Raw genomic sequence first — 22,896 nt, forward strand, 5'->3', positions numbered from 1 at the left:
TCCGCGTATATTGTATACTCCGGTGGATTCAAGAAGAGACGAGAATACAATGGATCGAAGTGGACTTCCAATTTGCCACTATGGGACTGTGTTGGCCTGGCAATCCTCCCCGCTGTAACCTCCGGAGGCCGAATAATTCCTCGGGTTCCGACTGCAGCATAAGATACAAACTTAGTGGACCAATGGCAAAGCTTCTACATGGCATGGATTACGCAGAAATAACAACGTACAGATCGAGGAGCTGGGGGCCGTATATGACAACTCCGAGCCACCGGTTTTTGTCGGGAACCGTTCGGAGATTTAGTAACGCCGATGATGATTCTCCGGGAAGAACAAGATAGGGGCACCGCGAGGATAAAAGGATATTATGAAAAGGACGTGAGAAGAGCTGTGAGGTAGTACATGATACATGCTATGTACTATGTGACATGTACAGTATGTATCATGTACCCCGCCCGAGTATGCAGTGTTCAAATTTGAGATAACATCGCGAGTAGCGGTCAAGGATCATCTAAGAATATATCGGAACTATTGAAGACTGTACTATTGATTCGATTGTTGGCTCAAAGCGATCCATGACCAAGCTTGGAAGGAGCCAGGGACGCTCCTTCTACAGAACGCTACAGGGAACACCACATTCGCAGATCACAATCATGGTCTTCTTAATTCATCCTCATGGATATGAGTCATGACATTCCTCGTTTGTCCTCGCTGGCGAAGGGATCGCTCTATTTCACCGTCAGGGGCTGGCTCCTACAACCAAGCTCAACCGGAGAATTCTTTCCCTCGTCACGGTCAAGGTATGCTCTCTGAAGTTTAGATGCTGGCTAGTTCGGCGCTAATGGAAGATCACAGAGCCAGCAATTTCATTCATAAATGAGTTACAGAAAAAGCAACCAGAAAGCTTCTCTCACAGGCTTCGACGTCGGTTTTCCCGAGAATACAAGTGGGCCAGTGATGCCCGGGAGTATAGAAAATTTATGTTTCCTTTCCCGCGGAAACCATCGAGATCCGCCCCGTCAAGGCCAAAACCAGTTCATGAACTGATGTCGCCAGAGTATGGAAACAGCCTGATGAGTGAGAGAGGGTACGATAGTGATGCACATTACATTACAACACCAAGACATGACCTGGCAAGATCTCCTGCCGGTCGAGGATTTCGCCGCATGGAGCTGAGCGATTTGATCGAACAGAGCCAAGAGCGCTCGGAGGCCGAACGTTGGGCTCTCTTCAACAACATAACAGCCAATGACTCACAAGAATCTGCCTTCGGCATGCATTTCATTCCAACCCCACCGGGCACTCTCAGAGGGCCTCCGACTGCCTTCCACACAGCACGTGAGACCGATGAATCTAAATACCAGCCATTGACTCATTCGCCTTTGAGGGTTGAGCAACCTCAGGGAATCCCCGTCTTAAACAAGATTTTTGGGCGTTCCCTTCCATCTTTGTCTTCAAACAACGACCCTGGAGCTACCCGTTCTGAGCACTCGCCCGTTCTCGATGTCCCAGAAAACTCCAGTGGCCGGGATCTCATGTCTGACTGGAAACAGTTCATGAAAACGAGCCGGGACAGATACGGAATGGGGTCGTCAGGGTCACTCCCCTCTCCATTGGCGGATCTTGTGGTGTCCAAAACAAGACAAGCTTCCAATTCAGACAGGTCCTTCACTGACCCTCGTGACCCCCGTGCGATTCATCTTAGTGAGTTGGGTATATCGAATCGACTTGTGGCCTTCTCCCATTCATCTCAAATAGGGTCATGCAATCCATCAACTACCGAGCTGTTCCACAAGAAAAGAGGGGCCATTGGGGGTTTTTCGGAGGAGAACGTCCAATCTCCCCATCCAGGTACCTTGACCATTTCTGGAAACGAGACATCAAGAAATGCGAACGGCCAGCGAGATGCATCTTCATGTTACTCGAAAGCCAGTCCATCTTCGGGAAGTCTGTCGATTGGGGGATTGTCGTTCAAGAAGCTCACTAGCAGAACCATTGATACAAAATCAAAACCAGCACTGCAAAATATACTCACATCTGACAGCGAAGCTGTGAATGTTCCAGCCCCTCGAAACACACTTATGAGCAGATTTCAGGAGCATTGTGACTCTGGCAGCTCTGACTCGCCTCGGTTCCAAAGCCACCCCACGGGCATATTTGCACCTCGCAAAGTTAGTGTCGGCTGGATGTCAGGAGGCCGCCGTGTTGGCTATGGTTATAGCCCAGTCCTAGGTAAAGAGGGAGGTTCCCCGAAAAAAGATGATCAGAGCCTTCCACAATTGAGTCATGCACCCGGTTTGAAAGCAGAATCTACGACGAATGGGGTACATGGTTCACCTTCAAACTATCTTCAACTTGAAAAGGTGGCACAGTCATCACCCCGAGAATACGGTATTCTATCCCCCAGCCATCCACGTCCCCCTCTATACGAGGCTCTCACTGGTCTCAGGTCTATCAATTCTGCGAAATCTAACGTCGAATCTGCCGCTCCATCTCACTTTCGAGCAGTCCTTAATCGTTCCAGCCAAGAACAGAATACAATCACCTGTCCCAGCGAAGGCGGCTCCAGGCTTCTTTGTGCAACAGAACTGACACCTACAGAACAACCAGAGTTATGCCAAATGCCACAGAGTGCCAAGGATACCAGCCTAGCACAGGGCAAGGACACAATTGCTAATAAATGGGCCCGACTGAGCCGATCCATGAACAAAAAATCACAATTCCAAGATCGAAAGACAGGGCTTGATGGTATAACCAACTCTCAAAGGCTACAGGAGATTGTTTTCGAAGATCGTTCAGATGAGACAGAGCCAGAATTCCTTGACACTGATGATCGCGACGAGAGCGAAGACCAAGCTCGACCTAACACTTCACGAGTGACCCGTTGGGCAAACAGATTTTCCAGGTACAGAGAAAGCAGACGGCCCACGACCTTACGCCAGCAAGAGCCTTCACAGTCGTCTTCCGGTGGCTATCAGGATTGTGAATCGGCCAGTATCAGCCTCAAACGAGCTGTTTCTACGAGAAGTAACACGGCAGATGACCCGGATCATTTCGAAATGCCTGGTTCCTTTGAAGGGAGCCGTTGGGCCAGTCGACTCAGCCGCCTGCTGTGAGGCAAGAAATCGGAAGAATCCAGTCCGAGCTTATATATCAGGGTTCTGCCGTTTAATACTCAGCAGCACACATATTATTAACCCTTAGTGAGGAGTTAGTTTTCAATTATAGATATGGATGTATTAGTTTTCCAGCAGAAGAATGTCATTAATCGTACAAGAGGTATCAGGCCATATTATACAGTAGCAGTAACAGTAGATCCCATGCCCAGAAAATCAAGTCAAACTGATCATCGAAGCATGTAAATCTACCGTCGCTGTCGCTTCGAGCTCTTATCACTGACAGCACTGAGAACGCTAGCAGATCGCTTGTGATTCCCATCACGCTTAATAGTCTCAGCATCGCCATCCTTCTGATCATTCTCTGCATCAGCAGTCGAATCAAGCATCCCATTCCCATCCTCAGCCTCAGTCTTCACCTCCGGATGACCATTCCCAGGCGCAGACTTCTTCTCCCGCTCCGCCTTCGCAGCCTCGAGAACACGGATCTCGCTATCGACTTTCTCGGCGACCTTACGCGCGTCCAGGAGTAAGTTGACGGCTTGGATGAGGCGTTCGAATTCCTTGCAAACGCGCTCTGTAGGCATGAAGAGACGGACAGGGATCTCGAGTTCGGCGAGAGCACCGGCCAGTTTGAGTGTTTGCACGTTGGACTTGGCTTGTGTGAGTTTCTGGGCGCGGTCGCTCCGGAATTGTACGCCTGCTGTGACGCGTTCGTGGTGGTGCACGCCGTAGCGTGCTTCTTCGGCTGGTGTGAGTGTGCGGATGGGTTGTGCTTCGCGGGCTGGAAGGGCGCCCTTTTTGCTTGCTGCTGAGGCTGTGGTTGGTGTTTCGCCGCGGCTGATGCCGTTGTTGGCTTGTGTTGGTGTTTGGCCTGCCGGACTGGCAATGGCGCCTCCCTCTGGACCGAGGATGGAGCGACGTTTCTTGCTCTTGTCTGCTTGGAGGAGGGTTTGCAGGAGCTGGGAGAGGCCTGAGCTTGATTGGTAGGCTGCTGTGTTGCCGACGCTGATGGGGACTTCGAGGCGGGAGTAAAGCTCGCGACGTTCGGTGATGAAGTTTTGCTCGTTGCTGGTGATGCGCTTGAGCTCTTCGAGGAGCATGGCTTCTTCGCGGACCTCGTCGGCTGTGCGGTTTATTTGTAGGGCGGCGAGTTCTTTGCGGTCTCGTTCACGGTCTGGGTCGAACTTGAGCATCCGCTCGTGCAGCTCGAATTCGGCTTCGGACATCTCGGATGGTGGGTGTTCGATTGCGAGGATTGTGGCTGCTACGAAGTAGTAGCGTGCTTTCATTTGCTCCATTGTTCGGTAGTGCTTGGCTGGTACGAGTGCGTTGGCGTCGGCTTCAGAGTTGACTTTCGGTTGGTAGTCGTAGCGATCTGCAATAATCACCCAGCGCAAGTCGTATTCGTGTGCCAAATCCATCAGGTAGTCTGTTTCTTCGCGGTCCCAGTCTTTGCTTTGCAAGGACCGATTGTATTCTTCTTCCGAGTATTTCTTTGGTACCCGTGCCTTGATGTTGTACTTGGCGAATGTGTATTCTTGTTCCAGTGGCTTGGAAGCTTCCTCCTTGTCCTCTTGCTTAGTCTCTTCATCCTCTTTTTTCTCGTCCACGTCCATCTGGGTTCCCTCCGGGACAGGTGGGCGAGTTGACTCGTGTTTCCGCTGCCAGTGATTCAAGACCAAGCCATCGGAGCGGGCATTGTTGGTGAAGGGAGTCATGCGCCTAAGCAAAATCACGTATTAGTTGAATACCCATTATACTAAAAAGCTGCTGAATGCATACCATGGTCGCACGCGCAACTTGTTCATCCATTTTGGACGCCCCTTGTACTTGTTCTCGTTGATCGCGATAGGCGGCGCCCGCTCACCTAAAAGCGCGTATAGTTCACGGGTAATACCCTCTGTAAATCAAATTGTCAATAAGCTACCCCAAAATAAATGGATATCTCAACTAACCTGGTCGTTTTTCGACCACCTTCTGCTTCTTATGCGGTCTAGGCTGGCCCACCTCAGCGGGCAAGTCCAGCATGTCGCGCACATCGGCGGCAGCCATGGCTATCTGATGCCGATAGTATCAGACGAAACAGGGAAATGGGTACAGCCAAGATTAATATTGGAATAAATCAAACAATCACAATCTGAACCAGAGTTAAATGATGACGATGAACAAGTTGTCGAGATGAAAATCGCGACGGGCAAGGGAGACCGACGAAACCAGCAGGCGGTGTGGGGCCCGCGTGGATGCCAGGTTGTTGATTCTAGACAATTAGGGAGTTGCTTCCCCAAGGACGTTAAGGCCATAGATCCTCTCACTCCTCCAGTCATGGCTCTCACAGCTCCCTCGTCATGGCTTGCCGCCACTCTGGCTCTTTTCTCTTTCCTCTCCCTTCTCCTCCCCGCGAATGCCTTGTACTTCTACGTTGATGGTCGCCAAACAAAGTGCTTCTACGAGGACCTGCCCAAGGACACCCTGGTAGCAGGTATGATATCCCCTCCTGTCCTATTCTTATCAACGTCGCAATAAGCAATTGCATCATCTTCAGTTACTTTAACTGACATCACTGCTGCCTATAGGCAACTTCGCTACCTATGTCGTCAACCCCCAAACCAACGTTTACTCCATTGACCACAACCTCCGCGTCATGATCACCGTTGACGAGACCTTCGACAACGACCACCGTGTCGTCTCCAAGCGCGAGCACCACTCTGGCCGCTTCACTTTCACCGCCGCCGACGCTGGCCAGCACAAGATCTGCTTCACGGCTGACACCGATGCTCAGACTAGTGGATGGTTGTCCAGTGCCCAGGGCGCAGTCAAGATCTCCCTTGACATGGCCATCGGCGAGACAAGCAAGATCGAGACCGAGGACAAGGACAAGATGAAGGATATCGTGCAGCGCGTTAAGGATCTGAACTCTCGTTTGCATGATATTCGCAGGGAGCAGGTGTACCAGCGGGTTAGTATACTCCATCCCATCACCCTTGCAGCTTTGATATTGCATATCGCAGCAAAGAAGCAACCAAGAAGCATTTACATCGCAACTACCTGCGGCTTCATTAAAGACAGTTGCTAACAATTTTTCTCTATAGGAACGTGAAGCCGAATTCCGTGACCAGTCTGAGACTACCAACTCTCGCGTTGTCCGCTGGACTCTCATCCAATTGGCTGTTCTGTCCGTTGCGTGCGCTTGGCAACTCTCGCACCTGCGGTCGTTCTTCATCAAGCAGAAGTTGACCTAGGTTGGACTGATTAAAAATTGCCATTTGAATGTCTTTTACAGCCCTTTCCTACTTTAAACCTTGCATTTTGGTTTCCACATACGCCCGGTTCGATTTCAATTGCATGGGTTGTTGATTACTTCTTTTATCTGGGTATTTGGTTTTCTTCACGGACAATATTTACCAGTGATGTTGACAGAGATGGTATGGCGTATCATACATGTATCTCAATGGAGGCAACATTTGGTTTTCATCTCCATATGAAAAGGAGCGGGGTCTGGGACCGCCTGGTCAGCGCGATGTCGATTTTGATAATGGATGTAATGACAGCTTTATTTCTTTCATGTTGTTCTTTAATGTACTTGGTAACCTGATGAAATGTCATGGACGCTAAAGTCCAGGGAAGCGAAAGCTTCCAGAAAGTGACGACAAATGCAGAAAGGCCCATCCCCTGAGAAACGTTGGGGTTCATCATTCATTATGTCCAGGGGCAAAAGATAATAAAAAGAAGTAAAATGCAAATGCCCAATATGCTGGTATATGGCAGGGAAGAGAAAAGAAGGTTAGCCCGGAAAAAAGAAAACGCCAAATAAACATGTCGAGAGTAACATGACTCGCCAGATGGCGTCAAGCACCATCTGAAACTGCAGGCGAAGCGAAGGCCACGCAAATAAGAAGAAATGAGAACGCAAAGGTCCTCTGGGTATATAACAGCCCTTGACGTGGGCCATAAGAAATGGAGATAAAAAGACGTGTGCCAATTAGTCAAAATCGGCTTTTTAGGTAGTCACCATCGGAATTGGGTCGCCAGGACTACCACAAAATCCGAGGATCAGTCGTTCAAGGTCGGAGAGTTTGTATGGTTTTGTCATGTAGCCCTTTATACCCACTCTAGAGGCACGATTCAAGGCCTCATCGGTGACATCCGCGCTCACAGCAAGAACAGTTGGAGGCTGTGGCATACGCAATGTGGTCATGTTCATGTCCACATCCATGGAGTCGGAGTTATTGGGTGTTTCTGGAGATGCGTTACTAGAACCAGAAGACATGCTCTGGTGATCATCAACCATCTGAAGAATCCGGGAAGTCGCCTCGTAGCCGTCCATTTCTGGCATCCAAAGATCCATGAGCACGATGTCAATGGGTTTCATCTCTAGAGAATCTGGCTTTGTAGGTTTGATGGGCACATCCACGTCCGCGTCATTTGAGCTGTTGGCGAGAGTTGATGCAGAGAGAATCTCTTTCACGATTTGCACAGCTTCTCGGCCATCGGCTGCTTCAAGAACATCGCGATAGCCCAGCTTACGCAGCATGTTGACCAATACGCGTCGGTTGATTCGGTTGTCTTCTGCAACAAGGAAACGCAATGGGTATTTCTCCCCAAGCTTCTTGTCATATGAATCTCGGCAAATAGCGCTTCGGTTAAGCTGAGGTCTTGTCAGAGTGCGAGGCGGAGTTGGACTCTGTGACTTTTCATCTGAGGTGCTGGGAGTTGGCTGCTGAAGCGTCTGGTTTTGCAAATGGGAAGGCGAGCTTGATAATGTGGGTTCCCAGATGAAGCTGCTCCCACTACCGGTCCGGGTATGATCTGTGAAGAATGGCGGGGTCATGATTCGATCGTTGGGGGTCCCAGGACCACACAAAGCCTCACGTTGGTTCACAGGAACCCGAATCTGGAATTCAGAGCCGTGGTCGGGGCCGGTAGTGGAAGAACGGACACAAATCAGGTCACCTCCCATCTTCCGAGAGAGTCCCTTGGCTACAAGGAGACCAAGCCCCAGACCATCTTTACTGCGGGTGGTCGAGGCGTCTTCGCGTGCAAAAGGCTTGAAAAGATTCGGTAGGAATGCCTCTGGAATACCTGGACCGGTGTCACGCACACGAATCAAGACATCATTGTTCTTGGAGTCGATGGTCGCACAGAGGGTAATCGTGCCATTGTTTGTGAATTTGATAGCATTCAGAAAAACACAGGAGATCAGCTTAGCCAGGTCTCTGTCATCAGCTAAAAGAGTGTCGGGCAATGCCGGGTCAACAGACCAATCGACAGTCTTCGTACGCATTTCACCATTTGAAGATCGTGATCGGATTTCAATCTTCTCGCCAAAATCAGTCGTCTTGCTCTCGGCAGAATCAGGACGGCCGCCAACATGAAGAGACTCGTTGATGACCAAACGAAGAAGGTCTCGCAACTTGGTGAAGCGCAAAGCCGGGCCCCGTAGGTTCATGTTGATACCTTCTAGAAGTAGATGCGGGGCAGATCGTCGAACCGCGATTGATGGTTGTGGATCTACCATGCTGGCCATCACTTCTTCGATCTGGCGGGCTGGGGTGGCGTGGACGATTTGATCACTCTCGTGGACGGCGTTCTTGACTTCTTCGCTGCGGGGAGACAGTTCCTGCCGTGAAGACGCTGCACGAACTCTCTGCCTCCGGGTCGGACGCGCGGAACAGGAGGCCATATCCAGAGGCAGACTCCGTCGTCTCTTGTACGGATTCACAGCAATGTTGCTTCCTTCGATGAAAATACTTGGGCGGCTTTCGATGGACTGGTCTGACGGTGCGCTCGGAAAAAAGCCATTATCTTCCTCCGGTTGCGGCGTGGGTGTTTTGGGCACCTGCATGTTGAGGTCGTAGGCGTGAACAACATTATCAGCAGCTTCTACGGCCCGCCGTGCGCTATCCTGAACCATCTCAATGCCCTCTTTCAGAGCCTGGAAAATCCCACCTGACTTAACGGGTGTCTTGCTTTCCATGGCCTCCCGCACTGTGGCATGCATCACATCAAGCATACCTACCACACCTTGCATCGGGGTCCGTAATTCGTGCGATAGACTTCGAGCGTAGGGTTTGAGAGGTTGAGAGTTGAAATCAGGGGTCGCGGGAAGAGCGACAGTCGCTGTATTTTGCACAGATAGAGGGATTGGCGGAAAAGCCGAAATCTCCTGCTCCGAGAAAACGTCATCTTCTAGCAGCTGCCGGACGATCATATCCTCCAACGAATGCAAAACGACCTCCAGAAACGACCATGACAAATTTCGATTCCGGGTACCCTCTTTCGACCACATCAAGCCGAGATGCGCCAGGCATTTACCAGCGGAGAAGAGTGGAATGGCGAGATACGCTTCGGCAGCAAAGGGTAGTTGATCGTCACCGAAGGACATCAATGATTTCAGATTGTCGGGAATCAAACATGGCCGTTCATGGTCCATATGTAACAGAGGGTTCCCGCCTGCGAAATACCGGTTTCGCTGCAGTCCAACGTTCTGGTAGCCATCGTTGTAATAGAAGGCCGCACCGAAGAGCGACGGCCGGCGCCCGCCCAGTTCGGACATGGGCTCCCCAGCATGTACCCGGCGAGCCACGAAGCCATATTGTGCTTTGCTGATCGATGTGAGATCCTCCATCAACCGTTTCCAGAACAGCTCGGTGTCGGATGTTCTCAGGCCCTGCTTGAGCGTGACCAGGTGTTCAATAGCGGCGGACTGGCCGGCGTCGTGCCAGCTTCGGCCAGACGCGTCAAATTGTATGTTCCCATCTTCCGGTACGATAGCGAGTCCATCGGTGAGGCATTCGGACTTGCAAGAGGGAAATGGCATGGCGGGACGAGAATGGAGGGTGTTAGGGGCATCTGGCTCGGGCGAGTCGGTCATGATCCATGTGGGATTTTAGCGGAAGAAGGTTGCAGTGCTCTGGGTGTGTGTCTCTGTCTTCTTTGTTGATTGTTATCGTAGGACACACACCATGGCCCTCGGGGACACAATGTAAATCCAGGTGTCGTTAGAGCGAATAGCAAGGATTGGTGTAAGGGAGGGGGATCAGGAGGGGATTTTCCGACTCGCACTGGGGCCACCGGGCGGTCTAGACAACAGTGGTTGCTCAGGCTGAAACAGGAGGTTTTCGTGGGTCAGGGACGAAGGCAAAACTATAAACATTCCCCAAGTTCCACTCTAATTTGTCTTGTCTAATTCAAAGAGCATACATATCAAAGAAACAAAGTACTATTATTTTTTCATCTTTCCCCTTCTCTCTTTTGTTTCGCTCAGCGGAGACGCACGGAGGCCCTGCACGATCGGCGGATCTAGACCGAGCGCCGTGCGTCGGTACCGGGTACCTGTGCGACCCGAGCATGGGGCGCCAAAGGGCTCGTACTGGGTACAAAGGATGCATGAACACCCTCGCCAAAAGAACAGTCTTACCCAATCTCAGGACTTGGTGGCTTGAATTCCCCGAGATTGGCGGGGATCGATCAACTTTTTTTTACTTGACGTAGCATCTCCGCTAGGGGCCGCCTCAGCCCTTGCTTCATATAGCTTGATCCATGGTTATTTAGCAAGGCTCTGCGAAATTAAAATGAATATGCCCAGGTGGCCTCGGGGACTCGTGGGCTCCCCCCATGGCTTTGTCTCACCTGCTTCGGTTTCGTTTACGAACACCTTGCGGGGCTTCTGATCTGGTCTAGTTAATATCTCAATGCTGCTAGACTAAAACGTACCCCTAAAGCGGCAGGCGATAAGTCACCTATTGGTTGGAAAATCCTACCGTATAGCGTCTTGAACAACGTATGGCTAGTTCATTTAGGGCCCACTACGACGTAGACCTTCGCTCCACAGTGTGGGACACCCGATGTACCGACGCAAAATCCAGACAAAACTCTTTTACATTTTCAAAGCCATTAAGCGTCATCTGACGCTTTTTTTCTTCTTGGCGTGCACCACATTCAGTGTTTCCTTCTCTCTCCTAGTCCTTGGTGAAGCCCGAATAGGAAATACTGACGCCGATGGTGGCGGTGACCCCAGTCATTGCAATGCCAAAGCTATTATTGTACACCAAGACTGGAACAGCTGCGGGCCGATGGACGCCACCGATTCAACCAATACTGATCTGGACACCCCAAGCGAAGGCTCCAGTCATGGTAGCCGAGTCCCAGGAGGTGAACGGAATGTACTGAATAATGACGGACTTTTCTCTTAGTAGGCACGCGACTTAGCCCCGCAGGCGCTGAGACACTCAAAAATCTTAGAATAGGATAAAGGATGTGACAATTCCAGGATTGTATATCCTATCGATTAGGTTTCAGCATGACATCGAGAAAATTACATATATTAATTGAATCGGGCTAGAACCTTGGAGATCACCGCCACTCGCAGAATAGTCGACTCCAATATGAACCAATGGACGCGCTTAGCAAGCTGGCAGAGCGCTTATCAACTCTTTAGCTGATAGGGAAGCTGAAGCTGGTAGGGGGTTGGGTAGGAGAACGGGTAGGCACCACTGTGCACATATTCCGCGAATGGTGGTGATGTTCTCAATAATGGGCACCCTGAAGATGGCATACGCGGTTTGTTATCGATAGGGTATCGACATTGAACAGTAAGACAGACACATGAAATGTACACAGAGATACACGGTTGTACTGCCCAGCTGATTGGCAGGCATGTCTAGCTCAGTTAGGATGTTCGACGGATTTCTTCCTGGCGGACTTGAATTCTGGGGAAATGGTTCGAGTTGATCTGTCAAAATGACTGCGCATTTGTTTAAGTATAAAGACCGGAATAAAGACTGCAATTCAAGTCTGGAAATACAAGCTTTGGAGCAATCAGAATAAGCCAAACCTTCCAAGTCTAGAGGATTACCGATCGGAATTCTGCGTTCTGATACTCGATCTTTCATATTAGTCAGGGCTGAAGTTATCCATGGATTCAAACCTCTTGGAGCTTCGGGGGGTAGGTAGACAGCGGTGTAGTACTGCAATTAGTTGATTGTTGTTTACACAAGCTGTATGGTTGATCATGACGATCCCAATGGAGATCCTAGACCTCGGTGGTGACTAACCGAGAAATATATTTTAGCTCATTCCAATGCCCACGAATACCGTGAACAAATATCACCATTCAATGTTCGATGAATCATCATCTAAACCCAACTTAATATTTGCCCAGTTCAAAGACCGATAGGTAATTTGCTTTATCCATTAACTGTGATTTATTTTGCATGACGCCAGCCTGTTGTTCACCGCTCCCCGCACATGTGCGTGACACCGAGGTCCCCCGCCAATCATAGTCTAAAGGATCCAAGCGGGGGCCATGGAACTCAATCCAAGCCGAAACCTTAGCTATCCATGCCTATGCTTCGTGTATAGATACAAATTGGAACTCCAGTCAAAGACAATATTGAGAAATAAAAGGCAACATCAACATGGCCATAACTCCTTTCACGATAGCCGTCCCTGACGAGCAGATTAACCAGCTAAATCAAAAGCTCCAGCAAGCAACCTTCCCCGATGAACTCGATGCCGCAGGCTGGGACATGGGTGTTCCACTTGCGGATATGAAACGACTGGTTACCACCTGGCGTGAGAATTTTGACTGGCGTGACCAGGAAAAGAAGCTTAATGAACAGCTCAAGCAGTTTACAGTACCCGTCTCCGTGGATGATTTTGGGGAATTGGAGATCCATGTTCTGCATCATCGGTCTGGGAACCCGCGGGCTATCCCGCTACTGTTTATGCATGGGTGTATATCTGCATTCGTTTGATATAAAAAAGACTATCATCGACTAATCTGATATCGGCAGGGCCTGGAAACTTCCTTGAAGCAACTAAGTTGATTCCATTGCTCATGAAGGATGATGGTGGACCCGCATTTGATGTTGTCGCTCCTTCACTTCCTAACTATGGGTTCTCACAAGGAGTCCAGAAGGTATCAGCCGAACAGTATACCAATTTGGGTTGTAGCTGAACTATGTTTAGAAAGGATTTGGCTTGGCCCAGTTCGCTGAAACCGCCCACAAAGTCATGATAGCCCTAGGCTATGATCAATATGGTATGAACTCTGTCTCCGCCCAGAAGTCCCACCATGAACCTATAAAACTGAACTATCAAGCTAACTTCCACTAGTCATACAAGGAGGAGATTGGGGTAGCGCTATCGCCCGTACAATGACAGCCTACTACTCCAAACACATCCAAGCCATCCATCTAAACACTATCCCCGTGTCCCCACCCTACCCGTGGCACAGCCCACTCGGCTTCCTCAAATCTCTCATTAGTGTCCCATTTTCAGCCAAAGACCGTGCATGTATCAGCCGCACAATCGAGTACGTGACCAAAGGCAGCGCCTACATGTTACAACAGGGAACCCGGCCCCAAACTCTAGGATATGGACTTCAAGATAGTCCCGTTGCGCTACTGGCATGGATATACGATAAGCTGCACTCGTGGTCAGATGCATACCCGTGGACAGATGAGGAGATTCTGACATGGGTGAGTGTGTATTACTTTTCACGGGCGGGACCGACAGCTTCGACTAGGATTTACTACGAAAGTTTGGCGCAGAAGCCGGAGGGCGTGAGCAAGTGGATGAGTATGGCTCAGATGTTCGATGCTCGGGCACCGGCGAATGTGCGGTTTGCGGTGGCACAGTTTAAGGGGGAGATTCTTCAGTGGCCTATGGCGTGGTATCGGGCTATTGGGAATGTGGTTAAAGAGACGGAATATGAGCGTGGAGGTCATTTTGCGGCTTGGGAGGTGCCTGAGTTGGTTGCAGGTGATTTGAAGGAGCTTCTGGGTAAGGGTGGGCCTGCCTATGCGGTTATAGAAGGTAAAGATGGTTATTGATTCTCTGCTGGGAGTAACCAGGGTATATAACGTGGTTTATATTTCGGGATTTTATCGTGAATATGCAATACTGCTGTGACATTGACATTGATGACGGGGCTTGTATTATCGTGATAGGAGGAAGAGAAGTATAGTCGCGACAAACGCTATCTTTCAGCTCAAATGTCAACTGGTCTCACGTCACTGGTGTAGTATTCCATCCAGGCCGTCCATGGCACCCCGTCACCCAGAGAAAACCGCAGACGCCATACCCTGTCTTGAATCCGACAGAAAGCCCAAAATAATCAGCTCGAACATCCGTGATCCCCTTTAATCCTGTCGTCCCTTGAGTAGCCTCTGGGTGACCTTGTCTTTCTCAATAATCCACACCTGCGCACCCCAGCCTGATAAGGCATCTCGGTCGACGGCGGCCAAGAGGGCTTGCGAGATGGTCTCGAAGAGATCCTCGGGCTCCTTTAGAGTCACAATGTTAGCTCGGTTTCAAAGAGCGACACATATAATTCATGAACCTACCATATCCGGCTCCCACAGACCCTCACAGGTACCAAACAGCTGTTCGCTAGCGGTTCCGCTCACAATGAAGTCCTTGGCGAAATCGATACATCCAATGCTGTCAAATCCACAGATGAACGGCTTTCCAGTTGTCTCGTTGATACCAGCCAACACCGGGCTGACAAAGAAAGGACCGAAACGCTTCTCATACAACGATGAGCTGACTAGGTTGGCCAGAGTCTGGGGTGCGATATTGCGTTCCTCGCGCAGGCGATACATGTTGACCTTGTAACGGAGAAGATCGGATACGGTATTGACATCGGTAGCGAGACCAGTGAGGCCGAGGTAGGTGGATGGGGCGTAGTTGAAGACCTTAGGGAAATTGTTGGAGATGGTCAGGGCTTGCATGCCCAAGCGGAGGTCGCAGGCGATGGCGACGCAGTCCTTGCCGACCATGGCGACACAAGCACCACCATCTAAGAAGATTGTTAGCTTATCGGCAGATTTGTTGACACCAGAAAAGGGTTGATCGTACTGATGTCGAAGGGAGAGCCCTGATGATGGGAAGGAGGTTAGCTTTAAGGTCCTGGCCAGCAAATGGGACAAGGGGACCATCTCCATACCATTATTGCGGATTTCTTTTATTCAATGTAGACCGAGACGAGGTTTCTGAAGCTCTCAAGTGAAGAACACGCAGAAAAAAGACGGCTGAGGAGGGATGTGGAGGGTGAGTGATGGGGGAGAGGTGTTGATGACGGGGAGCTGTGAGGTGCGCGAGCTCGGATGACGCCGCCGCACCGCTGCCTGTTTCGTCTGTGCCCTTCACCTTCGACTGCTTTCTTCCCATTCCACTCAACACAGCTTTTTCTTCTCGCACGGTTTTGTGTTTGGAATTGTCGTTCTTTCAATTTCATAGCTTGTTCTACCTTTTTTATATCCCTGTCCGAATCTTCGCGAGCTCTCTTGCTACTAGTTTCCCTCCCCGCCCGCGCAACCATGAGCGCCCACGTCGTGGTAATCGATGCTACAGCCAAGCGGGCAACCATCAAGACAACCCCAGGCAAATATTTAACAGATATTTTACAAGAGGCATGCTTAAAACTTGGATATAACCCAAGCCAGTATGGCCTTAAGTATGTTCTTTTTGACCCCGCCGAGATACGATGATGCTGACATATTGCTTCCCCAGGCACAATCGCAAACAACTGGACTTGTCCCTCTCATTCCGCCTCTCCGGCCTCAGCTCTGGTGCAAAGCTGGAGCTTGTCCAGGCATCTCGCTCTCCTTCCGTTGTCACAGTCGGCCTCCAACTACCAGAATCCGAAGCTCAAGGTGCACCAAATGGACGCATACAGGACAAATTCCCAAGTACAACCACACTCTGGCTAGTGTTGCGCAAGTTCGAGGCGGGAGTAGCAGGAAATGGACAAAAGCGAAATTTCACGGCGCGCGGGGTACCTTCTACGACGGACGGCGACTCTGGCTCTGGTCGATTATTCTACGAGATCCCTGTTCTCCGGATTTTGGAGCGCGAAATGTCAAGCTTCACGGATCTACAAAAGTCACTTGCCCAGTTGGGCTTCAATAATGGCAATGTGTTGATCCGACTCGGGTTTCGAAGAACAGACGAGCCGCTTGAGGAAGCCATGGTGAAGATTGCCGAGTACTTCAAATCAACTGGGGATGATACTCCAATGCCAGCTCAAAACCAAGCTTCTCCAGCTCCTGCTATTGAGAGCAACGTGCAACAAGAACAAGAAGCTACTAGTGAACCGACTGCCGCGAATACTGCCCCCGCAGAAGTTCCTGAGCAACCAGTGCCGACATCTACCCGATCCGTCACTGTCTTCTCTCCTCCATCCGCCGACACACCATTTTCGGCACAAGCACCATACAATGAAGAAGACTACATACCATCTATTGAGCACGCTACAGCCCACCAACGTCAACTTAACCAATCTTCCCGCCCAAAGCGTCTACCCACAGACGCCGAGATCGCCGCCAAAGCTGCCGCAGAAGAGCAGCGACGCGCAGATATTCGCGAAGTAGACGTGAAAATCCGTTTCCCAGACCAGAGCCAAGTGGTCGCCAAATTTGGCCCATCAGATACCGGCCAGTCTCTCTACGACTTCGTGCGCAGCTGTCTGGTACCAACATACTCGGACATAAAGTTCGCTCTGAACGCTTTCGCCAGTTCAACACCAGCACGTGCTGGACATGTGAATGTCATCCCGGAAAACCAAACACTTCTGATTAAGGGTCTTAAGTTGGAAGGAAGGATTTTGATCAACTTCACATGGGCTGATAATGCAAGCTCAGCTACGCATCTGCAACGAAAGGATATTTTGCGTCCGGACCTCCGCAGCCAGGCTCAGGAACTCAAGGTTGAACAGGTACCGGAGCCTGTACAGGAGCCTTCTAAGCCGGCAGAGGCTGGTCCTAGTGGCAGTGCGGATGCAAGTAAGGCTGGAGGAGCACGGAAGGGTGGTGTACCCAAGTGGTTCAAAATGCCGGGAAAGAAATAAATGAAGTGAATGGACTATGAGTGATGTGATTTGGATGAGTATATCATGACTTGATCTGAGTTGAAGAATCCATCGAGTTCTTACTATTGCTCTGACATACCGATAGATCTCGTTCTTCATAAGATAGAATCAATGCATGACATGGCATGGCTATTGACGGCATTGAAAAGCACTACTCAACTGTAGAATGTACATAGTAGATACACAGCCGGCAGATCGACAACCCAACTGCCCTTAATTACTCTGGAAGAGTATAGAGCTATAGCTGGTGGAGTATCGAAAGCTCCATATCAATGAATCCTACAAGTCAACTTACACAGTAAGAAGTTGGACATCAGGTAGTGCAACCCATGCAGATCTACAAGATACAGACTACGAGAACAAGCACAAATCGTGAATTGGAACAAAATTTTCATTATGGTTTCTCTTCCTAGAGGGGAAGGGATCCCACTTTTGCCATCCCCATCATCCACCGGTAGTCACAAACAAAACCCCCGTGGTCTGAAGCCATACGCCATTCGGCAGTCCTTAATGATAAAGCAGCCAGCGTGAGGATGAAACAAGACTCGGGTAGTTTCAATTTTTTTCGTTCGTTGCGCGCGCCAGGTATTCAAGTCGTTAAACGAAAGAGAAAAAGGGTTCACGGTATTGAGACATTTAGTGACCCTGGGCACGGCGGGACTCGGCAATGACCTTCTGCATGTCCTCGACCTTCCGCTTACCGCGGGTGAATGTGCCGAGCTAAAAGAAAAAGTTAGCTTTGGTTCTGTGGGTTGCGTGATTCAATTGCTGATGTAGATCGTGGGAGTAGTGCAGGGTTGGATTTCGAGATTGGAACGAGTGCGCAACTGCTGTGCAAGGTTGATGAAATCTTCCTTGGGTGGCAAATTTGCGAAAGCACTCATATTGTCTCCGAAATCCAGCTCCATGTACCACTTCCGAAATCATACCAATCCAAGCAACGAATTCAAATATCCGGGAATGTGGTGGCAGGTAGACGTACGCGCTTCTTAGCGAGCTTACGGGCACGCTTGTCCTGAGCGTTTCTCAACAACTCAATGACACGGCGCTCATAGGGGGCAAGACCGACGACCTCACGAGCGATCTCGCGGACGAACTGGGTGCGGCGGGAAGACTGGCCCTTGGAACGGCTGATCTTGGTCTTGGGGGTGTTCAGCGCGGTGGTTTTCTGTATAACCAAGTCAGCTGGTTTGATCCATAAAATGCAATTGCCGTGCAAGTTCCTCCTCCGTTGTCATCTGTTTGAGATATCGATTTCTTAAAGTCGGTCAAAAGTCGGATCGGGGTTCATATTGTAGTCAAGGCCTGTGTCCATGTCGATCTTCAAATGCCAGAAAATTTCCACCACACGTGCTTTCCTCATATCGCGGCGTTTCCTTTTCCTTCTCTTGATCCCACCAATGGGTCCTTGCTGACACTCGCTATTCTGGTATTCACAGGCCTTTTCCGAATGACTGTCCGAGAACCATGATCGACTCGAAGAAACCGATAAGACAAAACAGAGATCCGGGCTTCGGGGGTTTGCAGGTAGGGAATTCAGAGCACACGTACACGGCCGCTGTTGGTGCCGACGATGATACCGGTACGTTCCTGAGCCATCTCGACGGTTGGTGACTGAAGGGGTTGGCGGCGGTTGTCGAAGAAGGGAATGAAGAAAGTCGTGTGGAAATCCCCTAGTGTCCTTGGAACCGCACAATTGCGGGTCTTGGCACGGGACTCTGTGTGTAGGCGAAGGGCTAGGGCTAGGGCTATTATGTAAGACACTCTTGTGACTCTAATCCTAATGTGGCTTAGCTCCCGAGTGCCTGGACCTTGGTGCCTTGGTGCCTTAGTAAAAGCATGAAATGAACTGACATTCTCATTGGTTGCGGTTTACTATGTACAGAACAGCAGAGCTGGATTCCAATCTTGCAATCTTAGAAATTCATGATCAACTATGCAGTCGCTAAATTGTATCTCGATCTAAATATCCCACTTTTTCTATTTCGTGTATCACATCTCATAGTGACCCTTAGTGGTATTTACCATCACAGCCTCACACTCATCACACCGTCCAGGGCCTCCTCCCAACTCTCCATCAAAGAACCACAGAAAAGTTCAAGATCAGACATGTCTAAAGTAGCTTCTAATGCCGCCTGAAGTTCTTTGCTGTGCGGCGAAGATGAGGGTCCCTGAACCACAACGTCAACCATTGTACTCAAGACACCCGATCGAGAGATGCGCTGCTTCAGGCTCCGAGTGTTAGATCGAATAAGCTCGAAAATTTGCGGCACCAAGTCAGATAGCCTATCAACACGCTCCTTTGACAGCTTTGCAGACTTGGAAGCCTTGCGAGAAGCCAGAGTAACCAATTGAGATAGGGCCTTGAGAGTTTCGAGAAGGGTGAAGATGTTGTGAAGGTATTCCCAAGTTGGGGCGGTTGGGTTATCAGCCAGGAGATAGACTGAAGTGGAAAGAATAAGAGGAGAGATCTGGGACTCATTCAGAGTCAAGCTGATCTTCTTCGAGTTCAGCCAGTCCTCCACTTCTCCAAGAGCTTTATCGGCTTGCTCGGAGGTGGTAAGCTTGGACCCAGCCATGTAAGTCGCCACCTTGAGCAGCTCGGCATGGATCTTCGAGTTCTCCTTCTCGGTCTCGGTCTGGTCATTGGAATCCGAGATGGACAAAGCACTGAGGTCGGGAAGATCGGTCTCGGGGGTCAATGGCTTCTGGATGGAAATACCCTTCAGCACGCTGAAGAGTCGATCCGTAATCCTGGCGGAGGCGAGCCAATTGGCCTAAATGACATTTAGCAGGTTGGTAGATGAAAGAGAGGAGAGTACTAGGATAGCTCACCTTGGGGATAGGCCCCGGGCGCACGTTTTCCTCAAAGCTAGACTTTCCAGGGAATTCGCAGTCCATAAATGACGTGTATTCACGCTGATCATGAATCGGCGTGTCTTTAAGTGCTGGAAGTAGTAATTAATCAGCAAGAGCATTCACGCAATGTAGTAACCGGCAAAAGTTTGTTTTGGCCTTACCGAGCTCCTCGAACCGAGTCATCGGGTCTCCTCCCACCAGTCTCTGTGCCTGTCGCACATCCAAGGCCATCATCCGGCGGCAAATACTGTTTGACAGTCGCTGTCGGAGCTCGACGATCTCTTCCACATTTGTGTAGCTTCCTTCCTCCAGACCACGGGTTCGGAACTTCATGGTAGTAATGTCGGCATTACGGAAGAAGTTAAGACCCTGAACAAATGCTGCTTGGGGGTCAAAGTCCTTACGCTCGACGCCTTCAGTTGGTGGTGCTGAGTGGGGGTGAATAGTAGAAAGTCGGGTGAAGAAATTGTGAGCAACACTTTCATACTGCATCTGCTTCACAGACAACTTGTTGAAGCTGCTAAAGGCAAGAGAGCCCGCTCCAAAGAGAAGGTAAATGCGCACCACAAGCAGGAGAGCCTGGTAGGTGTGGGGCGAATCGCGGAGAAGGCTTTCAAGGATTGCGATAGCACGGAGAACAGAAGTATGCGAAACAAGCGATTGCTCGTTGGTCTCACTCAAAATGGCCATGGCCGCAAGAATGCACAGGTCATCGGTGGACTTGCTCTCAATCGTGGAAGACGACCCATTAGCACCAGCCTTTTCTATCTCACCGCTGGCAGAAGCTTTGTATTGATTCAGGCAGCGGGCGACGAAATCTTCAACCAGTTTCTGGGAAGGTTTGCCTTCGGCACCTGAAATGTTCAGACAGTATTCCAGCTTAAGAGTATTGATGATAGCATTGACGGCCTGTGTTAAAGTCAGAATCAAATATAATGGACTGCAGAGTCATTTGAGATACTAACATTTTTGCCCTCATGCTTGCCCTCGGACAGGTATTTGAGCATCTTTGCCATTGCATCTCTATTGCCGGCCAGAATTCGTCGAAGGTCACTGAATGCATACAGCTTACCCTTGTGCTGGTCAATGTACTGCTGGCAGGCAGGGAGCAAGTTATCTTCCACAGTCATTTCACCCTTCTCAATGGCAGATGTGATAATATCAAGACGGGCTAGGGCTGCATTTCGGGACTTGGGTTGGAATTCCATGAAGCTTTCAACGAATCTCTGTGTTTCAGCAGCAGTTCTATGCATAGGGTTAGTTTATTGCAAATACCACAACGGTGTTGTAAGACTAACCCAGGAGTATCGATATTCTTCACGGCCTCAACCAACAGGTTCCAGATCACCCAATCATCAAGCTCCGGGAGAGCTTTCCGCTTCTCCTCGTCATCGGGGACGGTGTAGAGCTCTTTCACAAAAGTGATCGCATCGTCCCATAGCTTCCCAGCTTCCAGACTCTTAGCTTTGCTAGCAAGGAATGTCTTATCATTCTGTAAGATGCGCGAGCTGATACCCACGTTATCACTTCCCAGGATCTTCACAACTTCGTCAAACCGCTGCTGGGATTCGAAAATCTTAACTAGCAACATCACTTCTTCGGACTTTTGGATGGCTCGAGGTTGACTCAACAACTGGTCCTGTGAATGTATCAATTAGCCTTTCTCCAAGCTGACTAGAGCGAAGCTGCCAGTAATGTATAGTGTTGTATAAAAGCACATATATCTCAAAAAGACACCTACCGGATCGGTGGGAACATCAGCAGCCGCTTTAGCAATCATGCGGTACGCCAATGTTCCAAACAGCTTGCGGTCCATTTCTGAGCTCTTGGTATCAGTCGCAAGCATATGAGTGCAAAAGATGGCCCAGAAATAGTATGCCCGCTCCCGGGGGAAGTTCTTTTGGAGACTCATAGTAGCCTACCGTAGAGATAGCATGTAGTTAGCATCCACTGTCCGGTTGCCAAGACAGAGCTTCGCCAAGGGCTTACCTTCTGCGCTGACTTCCAGTCATCATCCTCGAAAGCAGATTGGAACCATCTCATCTGTAGTTCCAGATCCTTGGGCTTCGCCTTCGCGGCCTTCTCCCACAGCATACTCCGAGTTTCAGCATGTCCGTCCATCTTCTGCAGGGTCTGGAACAGGATGTCGAGGGTATCAAGATCGGTAGTCGGTGGTTCGGCCTTGCAGACCTCGAGAGTCTCCGCAATACCGCGCTGGTGGTGAGCTTCGTCCGCCATGCGGAAAAGGACATGCGCCTTCCATGCCTGTGTCGTGAGTGTTGTTAGCGGAGGAGCTCAGGAATCGGGCGTTTGAGGATCTCAGTGCGAGCAGAGGACATCAATTGAGTAAGCAGGAAGGATAGACTCACCTTCAGAAACCGTGTGTCTTCACCTTTCTTTATGCGCTTCTCGATCAATTGCAGGGCCTGTTTCAAATTCTGCCCGTCAATGGCATCTTGGATCTGGTTGTTGCGCCGGAGGAACACGGCATCGTTGGAGGGAGCCATTGCGGTGAGCTCTTGCTTGAGCTTGATTTAACCCACTCGGCTAGTAAGGTATTCGGAATCCTGTGCTGACACAACTAAATAACAATTTGAGAACGAGCGTGGGATACTGCTTTTTTGGCGGGGAAGCAAGTAGAGGGCGGTGAGGAGAAAGTCGAGGTCGGTGAAAGTGGACCTTCAGTCATGGGATCCAAGGAACCTTCCAATGTTGTATTGTTTGACTCATCATATTGAATGAGTAACAAATTGTTTACCTATGTCTCATTCACCTGGTCTTCCTCCAAGGCTATGGTTTTCTAGCAATGTTCTGCTACTTGTAAGTAAAGACAGAAGAATGAATCTATCCACCTGGCCTACTTCAAAATATATACATTTGCAAACACCTGAGTATTGACCATTGTGACATGGATAATTTTACATACATACATAGATCAAAGCCACCAATTGATTACATACAGAGAAAAAAGGCCCAGACAGGTTTCAGGGGAACTTTTGCAGCGGTGATTGTTGACGTAATAAACATATCGGTCAACTGGCGGGT

General features: G+C 49.8%; 9 protein-coding genes across 9 annotated transcripts; 4 read left to right on the forward strand and 5 right to left on the reverse strand.

Moving 5' to 3' along the window:
- Positions 1 to 1,046: 1,046 nt before the first annotated feature.
- On the forward strand, positions 1,047 to 3,116 carry N7503_000867 (uncharacterized protein; the record flags this gene model as incomplete). The annotated part of the gene is made up of 1 exon (XM_057060428.1): positions 1,047 to 3,116. The coding sequence occupies one exon, from the start codon at positions 1,047 to 1,049 to the stop codon at positions 3,114 to 3,116; it is 2,070 nt and encodes a 689-aa protein (XP_056927351.1).
- Positions 3,117 to 3,364: 248 nt separating this feature from the next.
- On the reverse strand, positions 3,365 to 5,254 carry N7503_000868 (SANT/Myb-like DNA-binding domain-containing protein; the record flags this gene model as incomplete). Its single annotated transcript, XM_057060429.1, has 3 exons — positions 5,075 to 5,254; positions 4,902 to 5,019; positions 3,365 to 4,841 (listed from the first exon to the last, which is right to left on the reverse strand). Exons 1-3 carry the CDS (start codon positions 5,169 to 5,171, stop codon positions 3,365 to 3,367), a joined length of 1,692 nt encoding a protein of 563 aa, XP_056927352.1. The 5' UTR covers positions 5,172 to 5,254.
- Positions 5,255 to 5,414: 160 nt separating this feature from the next.
- N7503_000869 (p24 family protein) lies at positions 5,415 to 6,669 on the forward strand. The gene is made up of 3 exons (XM_057060430.1): positions 5,415 to 5,598; positions 5,693 to 6,075; positions 6,209 to 6,669. The coding sequence occupies exons 1-3, from the start codon at positions 5,442 to 5,444 to the stop codon at positions 6,356 to 6,358; spliced, it is 690 nt and encodes a 229-aa protein (XP_056927353.1). The 5' UTR covers positions 5,415 to 5,441; the 3' UTR covers positions 6,359 to 6,669.
- Positions 6,670 to 7,116: 447 nt separating this feature from the next.
- On the reverse strand, positions 7,117 to 9,990 carry N7503_000870 (response regulator; the record flags this gene model as incomplete). The annotated part of the gene is made up of 1 exon (XM_057060431.1): positions 7,117 to 9,990. One exon carries the CDS (start codon positions 9,988 to 9,990, stop codon positions 7,117 to 7,119), a length of 2,874 nt encoding a protein of 957 aa, XP_056927354.1.
- A 2,545-nt stretch (positions 9,991 to 12,535) lies between these two features.
- N7503_000871 (epoxide hydrolase) lies at positions 12,536 to 13,954 on the forward strand (the record flags this gene model as incomplete). The annotated part of the gene is made up of 4 exons (XM_057060432.1): positions 12,536 to 12,854; positions 12,914 to 13,038; positions 13,089 to 13,161; positions 13,236 to 13,954. The coding sequence occupies 4 exons, from the start codon at positions 12,536 to 12,538 to the stop codon at positions 13,952 to 13,954; spliced, it is 1,236 nt and encodes a 411-aa protein (XP_056927355.1).
- A 309-nt stretch (positions 13,955 to 14,263) lies between these two features.
- Positions 14,264 to 15,072, reverse strand: pup3 (proteasome core particle subunit beta 3; the record flags this gene model as incomplete). The annotated part of the gene is made up of 4 exons (XM_057060433.1): positions 14,264 to 14,407; positions 14,468 to 14,922; positions 14,982 to 15,000; positions 15,070 to 15,072. 4 exons carry the CDS (start codon positions 15,070 to 15,072, stop codon positions 14,264 to 14,266), a joined length of 621 nt encoding a protein of 206 aa, XP_056927356.1.
- Positions 15,073 to 15,337: 265 nt separating this feature from the next.
- Positions 15,338 to 16,971, forward strand: N7503_000873 (putative UBX domain protein; the record flags this gene model as incomplete). Its single annotated transcript, XM_057060434.1, has 2 exons — positions 15,338 to 15,579; positions 15,636 to 16,971. Coding segments are annotated over 2 exons (1,578 nt in total), but the record flags the coding sequence as incomplete, so codon positions are not given.
- A 657-nt stretch (positions 16,972 to 17,628) lies between these two features.
- On the reverse strand, positions 17,629 to 18,591 carry N7503_000874 (60S ribosomal protein eL36; the record flags this gene model as incomplete). The annotated part of the gene is made up of 3 exons (XM_057060435.1): positions 17,629 to 17,712; positions 17,975 to 18,160; positions 18,544 to 18,591. The coding sequence occupies 3 exons, from the start codon at positions 18,589 to 18,591 to the stop codon at positions 17,629 to 17,631; spliced, it is 318 nt and encodes a 105-aa protein (XP_056927358.1).
- A 428-nt stretch (positions 18,592 to 19,019) lies between these two features.
- On the reverse strand, positions 19,020 to 22,358 carry N7503_000875 (MDM20/NAA25 family protein; the record flags this gene model as incomplete). The annotated part of the gene is made up of 8 exons (XM_057060436.1): positions 19,020 to 19,769; positions 19,828 to 19,940; positions 20,013 to 20,760; positions 20,817 to 21,096; positions 21,150 to 21,490; positions 21,593 to 21,769; positions 21,841 to 22,116; positions 22,221 to 22,358. 8 exons carry the CDS (start codon positions 22,356 to 22,358, stop codon positions 19,020 to 19,022), a joined length of 2,823 nt encoding a protein of 940 aa, XP_056927359.1.
- Positions 22,359 to 22,896: the final 538 nt, after the last annotated feature.

The sequence above is a fragment of the Penicillium pulvis genome, assembly GCF_028828015.1.
Source record: "Penicillium pulvis strain IBT 33274 chromosome Unknown contig_10_segment0_segment0, whole genome shotgun sequence".
Lineage (NCBI taxonomy): Eukaryota > Fungi > Ascomycota > Eurotiomycetes > Eurotiales > Aspergillaceae > Penicillium > Penicillium pulvis.